At 41.5% G+C, this 11,014-nt stretch overlaps 1 protein-coding gene across 1 annotated transcript; it reads right to left on the reverse strand.

Annotated features, from left to right (window-relative positions):
• Positions 1 to 364: 364 nt before the first annotated feature.
• On the reverse strand, positions 365 to 695 carry LOC108349172 (zinc finger protein 431-like). Its single transcript, XM_017602218.3, has one exon. It carries the CDS (start codon positions 693 to 695, stop codon positions 486 to 488), a length of 210 nt encoding a protein of 69 aa, XP_017457707.1. The 3' UTR covers positions 365 to 485.
• Positions 696 to 11,014: the final 10,319 nt, after the last annotated feature.

Genomic DNA, 11,014 nt, shown 5'->3' on the forward strand with positions numbered 1-11,014 from the left:
ATTGCCACAAGCTCTACTGATTGTATCAAGCTCAGCTGACTAGTTTTAATATTAGCAGGAGGAGGGTAAGGGGTGCACAGGACCTCTCTAGAATTTTCTATGAACTATTTTTTTTGATTACATGACTCATATTTATTCCATAATTTTTCTATTAAGAGTATTAACACATTTGAAGAAAACTCAATGAACTCGGAGCATTTTTAGACTGACTGTGAAGTTAAATTTTGCTATCTTTGAGGAATACTACAATTTCAACATGAGCCAATGCAAAGAGGATAATTTCTATAACCCTAATCTCATAAAGTGATTCAGCACTTTTAATGTGTAAATGTCACCAATCATAGTCAAAAACTAAATATTTATCAACTTTGCCCACATTAAGAAACTCTCCTCAAAGTGGTATCTACTGTACATCTTCTAATTTTTCTGGAAAAGACAGAGGTATGTTGCTTCTTTCAGTATCACTATGCTCTCCTGGCTTGCATTCATAGGGACATATGACATCTTCCATGTCTTCCAGAACTTTTACAATATTCTTCAGTAGTATTGTCTTCCCAAATGTATCCTATAGCACTGAGATTCCTACAGGTCTCCAGCATTACATCTTGGTAGAGACTCTTCTGAGAAGGATTCAGCAATGTGCACTCTTCCTGAGTGAAGTTCACATGCACATCATCATAGGTCAGGACATCCATGCCGGGCGTTCTGAGCTCCTCTCACAGCACCCTCAAGAGTGACTCAGCTCTTACCACCCTCTATGAACTATTTTGAAACAGGATTTTAAGACAAAAAATGTTGTTAGCTGGACTTGGGTCCCAGAACTCTGGCTAGGGATACAACAAAACTGGGATCAGGTGGGATTCTCTTGTGCTACTGCTACCACTACCCCTCTCATTGCAGCCCGGAGTCCCGCCCTGTTTATTAGGGTGAAGAGGGGAAGAGACTGGCTAGTCTTGGTAGGAGGCCTCTGTACAGAGCAGTATCAGGAGGTCAATATCAGGGAGGAGGAAGCCATAGTTGCTACTCTTTGCACACACTGATTAAACATTCATAATTTGACTCCTAAGATGAGCTTTGCCACTTCTCTTGAGCCTGCCGGATATGGGTAACAGCTTTACCAATTTCAATAGCCCAGTCAATCTTAAGAGTCCTCAACAGCCACACCCATGTCAAAATACACATTCACTTGGGATTTTACCTGTTCATGGCTTCCTCTGCTCCCTACACAAAATGAAACACCATGAGAAAGTTTAAACAAAAAACTTAGGGTGTTAGATTTAAAAACCATGGAGCCCCGCACTGTCCTCATTTTAAAAATCCAATGGAAAAAAAAAGTTCAACAGATGTGTGAGCATCTGTGTGAGCCTGGGAAAGTGGTTCCTTGTGGAAAGCTACTTATGTTCTAACTTTAATAAGAGGATACTCAAGATGACAGTTCCTTCAACACTTACTTATTCTACAAGTGGGAAAAATAAAACTTGAAGATAAGAGGCTACTCATTCAAGGTCACAGGCAAAGAATAGTAGAAGTAAAATTTGCTTGCTTCTATGCTTCTATGTAGGACTCCGGAGGGAGAAGACCAGGTGTGAATCTCCCTGAATCAAACACTACAGAATGGCTAGGTATGAACTCCAGTTGTCAAGTGCCTATCCCAGGACTTGGGACTTAGTCAGTACTCTTTACCCTCTTTGCTGAGAGATGGAATGCTATGCCTTCACAGCTGGGATGGGCAGGTAAGACTGCAGCTACCCTAGGGAGCCACAGCCTTCTTCACCAACACCCTAGCAGAGTTCTAGAATTCTGGTATACAATGAACTTGGTGATATCCTTAGGGTACTTATCTTCACCATGGAGATGACTGGAGAAGAGGGGCATTCAGTTTCTATGGTGACAGCCTGAGGAGCAAGGATGTGACTTGGAAGAAAGGTTGGGGTGCATGAAATCATTTCCATACAGATAGGTAGGGGACTGAGACATTTAATGGTGGAGGGAGAGTAATTGGAGAAATAAAGCAACTTATTTCCATACTGACAAATAAGAAAGGGATGGAGTCCTCCAGAGAACAGCTGTCAGTAAGATTTCTATCTGATGCTAGAGAACTGCTAGAGATTCTAATAGACAACATAAATTAATCTCCTGTGTCTCTAATGTCCCCACATACTTGGGTATAACAGACTCTGCGACCTTAGCACAACGGACACCATGTTGGAGGCACCATTCTGAATTTAGAACGAAGCAAAGAGGCCCCGACAGCTGCCAAAAATGGGATCAAAGACTTAATCCATCAAAGGCCTAGCCCATAGTTCAAAGGCCTAGCCCATAGTTCCAAGACCCAGGAAAGTCTCTAAATGAGCCTTGCTTTTGCCTTCTGTAGTTTTGCTTCTCACTGATTGTTCTTGCTAACTGAAGTGTGTCACCAGAATGTGATTTTTGTATATAAAAGACAAGGGATGATGAGGCTTAAGGCTGCATGATTTGGGTAAGTTCCCTCTGCAGACACCAGCCAGCAATTCAGACTTTCTATTTGGCTTTAAGAATGTCCATGTGTTCTCCGGCAGAATTAATTCACAACATGGGGAAGACTGAACTAGTGGATCTACCATAAATTCTTCCAGAACTGTTGGGTGGAGCAGTCCAGATATTATCTAAACTCTGTAAAAAAAAAAAAAAAAAAAAAAAAAAAAAAAAAAAAAAAAAAAAAAGCTCTCCAAATCGAAGAGGTGCAGGATCCCTTGCTTGCCAAGTGCAGGTGCATGAATCGTCTCTTTCTTGCTACCGCCATCAGTAAGTCTCATGTTATTGAAATGTTCCACATCCCTTCATATACAGCATATGCATATACTTCATATGCATATACTTCATATACATATATCCCCTCATATATTTATATACCTATAAGTCATTCAAGACTTCATTTGGGCATCCTTTCTGATGAAAGGCCTTTTATTAGCACCCCTCTCAAAAATTCCTCATGAGTGTTTCCATCCTAAACTCTGGGTGTTACTATAAAAAGCACTTACCAGTCAACAATGAAGTCTCTCTCACACTTAGTTGGTACAGCCTTAGAAGAGGCCCACACATATTTCTATCCTAGCAGCTAGCAAAATGCCCAGCGTATAGAATGTTCTCAATAAATGTTTAACCAATGAATCACCTAGCTCTGATCACCTGCTGTGGATTGCCCTGGAGCTGTTTGTATTTTGATGCTAATTCCACTTCCTCAAGAAGGGCTGCCTAGTCCTGAACTCAGGACTCAGGACTTCATCAGAACCTTCTTCCCATTTTAACTTGTAAAACTTGTAGGTGATTGGGAAGGTGGAGAAGAAAGAAGAGTTGGGGTGAGAGGGAGAGAGGAGGGGTTGTCGACAGGGAGGAGGAGGTGGAAAGAAGATGGAGATGAAGCACATGGCCTGGAGAAACCACAAGTTACAAGGGATCTCCTAGCTGGGGAATAGAGTAGTGTAGCGGTAGATCTGCCCAATCTAGGCGTGCAGCTTGTATTCACACTAATTGAGTTGTGTTTTCTTTGCACGGGCTTATTTAGGTTGGAGAATTGGCTGCAACCACCTGGGAAGAGGTTTCTCAATTGAGAAGATGCCTCCATAAGATTGGCCTACAGACAAGGCATTTGCTCTATTAATCATTGATGTGGGAGGTCTCCGTCCACTGTGAGTGGTGCCAAGTCAGGACAGGCCGTCCCAGCACCTATAAGAAAGCAATCTGAGCAAACCTGGAATAGTAGCTGGGAATATGGCCCATGATCTAACAAGTGCCTTTGCTAACATGAGCCATCCTAATTGTTGTTCTGTCTTCTTTCCTTCTATTTTCTGTATACCTAGTAAATGTTCACCCCACCCCCTTTGACCTTCACTTGGACAGTAAAGTCCAGTGGTTACAAACACAGGCTCTGGAGTCAGATCTGGGAACTGATCCTGCCTGAATGTAACACTATCGGGCCAATTACACCCTCTCTGAGCCACAGTTTTAATCATCTGTCAAACAAATGCGTGGCAGCATCCTTTTCTTATGATACTGGTGGGAACTGAGAAGCTGCATAGAAGTACTTCAGCACAGTCACTGGCAAGGAGGGAGCACTCAGAGGTTGTATATTACTATTATTATGCAAACCCACTCATTCTTCATTGTGTCCCTACTTAGCAGGTGCTGAGCTGGGGTAACTCAAAATGCAGAATAGACTTTCTGACCTCAAGGACCTCTACGGAGAGAGATGTGAGTGAAGATTACCACAGTGCGGTACCCTTACACAGAATAAAGTGCTGTAAGAGCTAACAGGAGGACTGGGAATTCAGACCCTAGATTCAGTCTTGAGTATGGGAATCCAGTGAGATATATTCTCAATATCCAGTGGGAAGAAGTGAAGAGGGTGGCCTTACCTGCAGAAGGAGGGTCAAGAAATGCTGTCTTAAAGTTTCTTTTACTGTGATAAAACACCATGGCCAAAACATTCAGGGAGTAAAATGTTCATTTCCACTTACAACTCTCAGGTCACAATCCATCACTGAGAGAGAAGTCAGGGCAGGAACTCAAGATAGAAACCTGGAGGCATGAACTGAAGCAGAAACCAAGCAGAAATATTCCTTACTGGCTTGTTCCCTTGGCTTGCTCAGGCTGCTTGCTTACAGTCATCCAGGACTACCTGCCCAAGGGTAGCACCGCCCTAAGTGAATTGGGTCCTCCCACATCAATCATTCACTAAGAACGTGGAGGGACCCATGACTCCAGCTACATATGTAGCAAAGGATGGCATTGTCTGGCATCAATGGGAGGGGAGGCCCTTAGTCCTGTGGAGGCTCGATACCTCAGTATAGGGCTAGAACAGTGTGGCAGGATTGGGTAGATGAGTGGGGAGCACCCTCATAAAGGCAGGCGGAAGGAGTAGGGGATGTGGAGGTTGTGAGGGGAGATCAGAAGGGGCTTCTATTTGAAATGTAAATAAATAAAATAACCAATAAAAAGAAATTGCTTTAATGTCATTTAGAGGGTAATTACTGAAATTAGAATTACCCCCTCCCCAAAAAATGACCTACAGACTTGCTTACAGGAAATTCTTATGGAGCCATTTTCTCAACTCAGAGTCCCTCTTCCCAAATACCTCTAGCTTGTGTCGACTTGGCATAAAACTAACCAACACAAAGACTTCTGCTCTAACCCCAGCACTCAGGAGGCTAAAGAAAGAGAGTGTGCATTTAAGATCAGCCTGGTCTACAGAGAGAGGAAAAGTAAAGAACTGTTCCAAGAGAAAGTCACCTTTGAATTGACATGAATCTGAATCGTGAACAGAAATTTGCCTGGGAGAGAAGAACATTGAAGGCAAAAGGTACAACCCATGTAAATGCTTGAAGGCTGAAGAGAACAAGATAAGGAATTAGGAGTTTGCAACAGATCCAGCTTAATATCCATAAAGAAAGACAATGAGGGGTTGGGGATTTGGCTCAGTGGTAGAGCGCTTGCCTAAGAAGCGCAAGGCCCTGGGTTCGGTCCCCAGCTCCAAAAAAAAAAAAAAAAAAAAAAAAAGAAAGACAATGACAGGAAAGGCAGCAGACAGACCAGAAAGAAAAGCTACTTCAAGTCACGTTTGGGAGTCTGCCCTTTAACAAAACGTCTACTATAGCCAAGTGTATCATCTCCATCCTTCTAACATACCTTCAGTATAATACTCAGCAAATTATTTTTAACTCTTCCATTGAAGTTTAGAGCCTTTTAGGGCTCACACTTTGTGTGACTGTTCTTCAAATCCATAGTGCTTAACATTCAATTAGCATACAAGGAGTCTATAAAGAGGGAAAAGACTTTTCCAAAGCAACACAACTATTTAACACAGAGGTAGGTCCCAAAACCAGGTCCTAAGGGTAGTATTGAGGGCTGTGTCATGTTTCTCAGAGTTACATATAGAAACAGAATTTTTAAATGTTATTTAATGGGGCTGGAGAGATGGCTCAGTGGTTAAGAGCACCGACTGCTCTTCCAGAGGTCCTGAGTTCAATTCCCAGCAACCACATGGTGGCTCACAACCATCTGTAATGGGATCTGATGCCCTCTTCTGGTGTGTCTGAAGAGAGCAACAGTGTAGTTATATACAATAAATAAATCTTTAAAAAAATGTTATTTAATGCAGTTGTCACTGAATTGGGTGACTTTTTTTTTCTTTCCTGAAATATTCTTGCTTCTAGGCAGGGAGGTTCAAGTCTCAAAAAAAAAAAATACTTTGTGAAGAGACTTTACTCAGTAAGCAATAATAATTGTTTGGGTGAAACTTACAACCTGGTTTTGGAGCTTGGCATTACACTGCATATAATTAATTCGTTTTCATTAAGTGCTACCGCTGGCATTAACGGTACTAATATCAGTGATACTGAAGCAAAACAGAGAGTTCTTGCTCCAAAGGAAGTAAGAGATGGTTTATTCTTAACAAAATATGAGTGGCTATGGCACAGGATAACAAATTCAGGTTACCCTTAATGACATGGTCCACTGTGGAAGAGGTTACATGAATATTGATTGTCAATGAGCAAAAGAAAGTCGCAAATAGCTACATTTGTCAAATACGTTGGTGGGGACATCAGGGTGGTGAGTTTCCCACAGCAGAGTGGGAAAATACAGTTTATATGTTTCAGAGATGTTATCTTACAACACCCATAGCTGCAAAGTCAGTAGAAGCTACTGGTCAGCTAAATTGAACAATGCATTCTAAAATTTCACCTACTAGTCACAAGGGTATTAACTTCAATGAAGAGGTTAAGGGGACTAAAAGACACCCTGAGTTATTTGACTTTTGAGCTCCAATATTTCTTCTGCCCCAAAGCATGATTCTGGAGTCAGCCAATCAGTCTCTGTAATTCTCAGCCCAGGGGCGGTTTGTTGTTCTTGTTGTTGCTGTTGTTGTTGTTGTTTTCAGGGAACTACAATGCACACTTGATTATCACCCACTAGGACAGAATGGCTGTAGACTCTCTAAAGCCCACGGAGTTCCAGCTGCCAGACAAATTCAGACAGGCAAAGGAAGAGCTGCTTTATAACATTCGTCTCATGAATCACACAAGCTGTTACCCAAAATTAAAAAAAAAAAACTCTGTGGTAAGATCCAACATGACAAATGACCATCCATCATCATCTATATCTTGGAGTCACACGGGAAAATCCCTGGAAGATAATTTCCTTTCCAGAATCATTCGCAGATTGCTTAAAATATGTTCTACTATTCTCATAGACTCCAGTTTTTCCTTCATTCCAACTCAGTCTATATACTATATGCTGTTTCTCAGTTCACCCAAGCTGTGTGACCTTGAGTAAGTCACCTCACCCCTCCTGGCTTCAATCTCCTCCTCTGGGTAATGCGTAAATGTGTGTTCTTAGCGTCATACTCTTCAGAGGTGCCTGGGACACCATTACGCAGGCTGGGGAAAGGCACTAAGTTGACAAGCCTTCATCATGTCCTCTTCAAATCTGTCAGTAGACCTCTCTAAAAAGTGCCTTAGAAAACAGCTATGCAGGCTGGAGAGGTGGTTCAGCAGTTAAGAGCACTGACTGCTCTTCCAGAGGTTATGAGTTCAATTCCCAGCAACCACATGGTGGCTCACAACCATCTATAATGGGATCTGATGCCCTCTTCTGGTGTGTCTGAAGACAGTACAGTGTACTCATATAAATAAAATTAATTTAAAAAAGAAAAAAGAAAGAAAAGAGTTATGCTACTACGATGTTTAAGTACCATAATGTTTTCTTGAATTTTAAGGGCCTTTTAACTTTCCCTAAATAAATGCTATGTATTAAATCCCTCATCATAACAGGAATTGAATGTGATCAAGTATTTTGTGCAGAAAAATACAACAAACAACTCATTTTTATTACTTTTTTATGAATTCTAAAACGTTGATATAATCATGAAATCCAATGCTGTAAATGATAGCGCTAATACATAATAGGCACTCTGAACGCAGTTAGCAATGTCTTCAAAGGAAATTGCTTGCAAAGGTCAGAACCAAATTAAAACTGTGTGCATTCTTTTTGCTTAGGCAACAGCAAAGGTATTTCTTAATCCAAGAAAATGCAGAGAAAAGTATCTTTAGTTAAATTTCCAAGTCTCCACCACAAATAGCTATCTTTTCTGTGATTTCTGGCCAAGGTTAATCCTGAAAGATCAGTTTACTAAGGTGACACAAAGTTTAAGAAAATTAAATAGAGAATTCAAAAATGCTTCACTCAGCCTTTGTGTTGTAAAACAGGAGTTTCAAGAGGTGGGTCATTAGTATCATTGGGCTGGGCAACCTTTTAACCTCTACTTAGTCCCTGGTTCCCTCTCAATTTTGGGTTGCTTGGTCTTCATTCTATCTTGCATGAAAGGCTTTCTCTATCTGTGTGTGTGTGTGTGTGTGTGTGTGTGTGTGTGTGTGTGTGTGTGTGTGTGTGTGTGTGTCTGTGTGTCTGTGTGTCTGTGTGTCTGTGTGTGTGTGCGCGCACGTGCGTCAGGTGCACGTGAAAGCAAGATGAGTGTGTTCCATAATCTGGAACTGCAGTTGTGGGAGCCTGTGAGCCACCTAGCTATTGAGAGCTGAGCTCAAGTCCTCTGGAAGAGCAATTTCTCCAACTTTCTCCATCTCTCTAAGTTTTACCCAACTGAAGGTTGATGAGCAGAAACATCTGAACTACTCAGAGGACACTAACCTTGTCATAAATGGGTTGGTCAAGTCACTTATTTCTTATGCATATTTTTTTTCTAATTTTGAGACTCCCTTCTAGTTTTCAAATTCTGTGTCTTATCTAAGAAGGCCCTTCTGAGGGCCCAGTGGGATGACTCAATGGGTACAGGTGCTTGCTTTTTTTAATTCCCAGGACCCACATGGTAGAAAGAGAAATAACAAATTGCCCCCCACACACACACCATAACATATGTGCCCCCCCAAGAAATAAAAATGAAAATATTAAAAACCTTCTGAACTTCTAATCATGGAGTGCTTTGTCATTTCTTGGCTGCAGTACAATGCTGTCCTATATTGCCCTCTAGTTGTTTTTATATAAAAAAAATCTTTTTAGCCATATTTGGCTTAAAAACCTTATTTTCAGGGGTCAGGCAATGTACTTTGACTTAATTTAAATCTCCTAGAACAACTCAGAGAGTGCCTGACGTGAATTGATATGTATTTATAACTATTTGTCTAAAGCAATGATATCCTTTCTTTCAAAGCCCTGGAACTATAGTTTACATTAATGCAGTACGACAGGATCACATGAGCCATAAATTTAACTTTAAATTTTCTAACCAACCATTTCTTTGTCACAACATCATGACCAAGAAGCAGTTGGGAAGGAAAGGTTTTATTCAGCTTACACTTTCCACGTTGCTGTTCATCACCAAAGGAAGTCAGGACAGGCACTCAAGCAGGTCAGGAAGCAGGAGCTGATGCAGAGGCCATGGAAGGATGTTACTTACTGGCTTGCTTCCCCTGGTTTGTTCAGCTTGTTGTCTTATAGAACCCAGAACTACCAGTCCAGGGATGGCACCACCCACAATGGGCCCTCCCACCCTTGATCACTAATTGAAAAAATGCCTTCAGGTGGATCTCATGGATATATCTCCCCAAGAGAGGCTCCTTTCTCTGTGATAACTCCAGCTTGTGTCACATTGACACACAAAACCAGCTAGTGCAAGCCAGATGGCAGGTAAAGGCACTTGCTGCACAAACCTGGCAACCTGAGTTCAATTCCTAGAATCCACATAAAGATGAAAAGAAAGAACTGACTCTACAAGGCTGTTCTCTGCCCTCAACACGTGTGCCATGGCATGTGTACCCAAGTACGCATACAACATAGGCACAATACAATAAATAATAATGATAAATTTATAATACATTTGCTTTACATTTTTCTTGTAGATTGGACCCGGAATGTAACTCAGTTGGTAGAGTGCTTGTGTAAGTATGCACAAGGCTCTGTGTCCAATCCCCAGCATGAACCAGGTATGATTGTACTCTGCTGCACTACTTTGCAGGTGTAAACATCACTCAGGAGATGGAAACCAAGGGTCAGAAGTTCAATTTCATCCTTGCCTACATAGCAAGTTTGAGAACCTGTTTCAAAGCAGCAACAAAACAACAACAACAACAACAAAAACTAGTTGGCATATTATTTTTAAAAACAAAATGTAAGAATGCATAACTGAAGATACAAAAATACTATTATTGGGTGCGTGTGGTACAGTTGGTGGAGTGCTTGTGTAGAAGGCACAAAGCCCTGGGTTCAAGCCCTAGCAGCACATAAACCAAATGTGGTAACACTTTCTTATAATCCCTGCACGTGGGATCAGAAGTTAAAGGTCATCCTTCTTCAAAACCAGACTGGATTACATGAGACCTTGTCTCAAAAAATATTATTCAACATGTAGTCAAAGCGTTGAGATATGTTTACATGTTTTGATTATGTAACCGAAATCTGACGTGTAGTTTACTTTTACAACACATCTAAATTTAAGATAACCATATCTGAGCACTAGGTAGCCATCCACCTATTAAACAGCGCCATTCTGCAAAGCTGGGATGATTTCCAAAGAGATAGCTTTATTTTTCTATTTATATCATGACTCTGGGTAGCTTAAGTATGAAGGCTAGCCAGAGGAGGAGCTAAGACGGATCAGAATCATTCTGGAAGGTAGATAGATTTTGTAAAATGCTAGCCATAGTGTGGTCCGTGCTATATGTATGCACAGAAGAAACCCATAGGACTGGGTGAATGGCACAGTGTACAGGGTGAGAGTTAAAGATTGCCTAGAAATGTGACCTGGAAAGAAAGTTATAAGAAAGGATGGCAGCCGGCTGTTGGTAGATGGGAGTTGCAAGTTTTCAAATGTTCCTGATCGAAGAGAAAGGCTTCACAGGGTGCTGGCCCAAAGGGCGTTCGAATTTAAATGGGGACAGAAGGCTGTGGCGCGGTTGAGAGCGGGCATTGGTTGAGAGCGCAACTTCATACCCGCTATGGTAAGCAGAACCAAAAACCCAGAGAG

This window comes from Rattus norvegicus, chromosome X (genome assembly GCF_036323735.1).
Source record: "Rattus norvegicus strain BN/NHsdMcwi chromosome X, GRCr8, whole genome shotgun sequence".
NCBI lineage: Eukaryota > Metazoa > Chordata > Mammalia > Rodentia > Muridae > Rattus > Rattus norvegicus.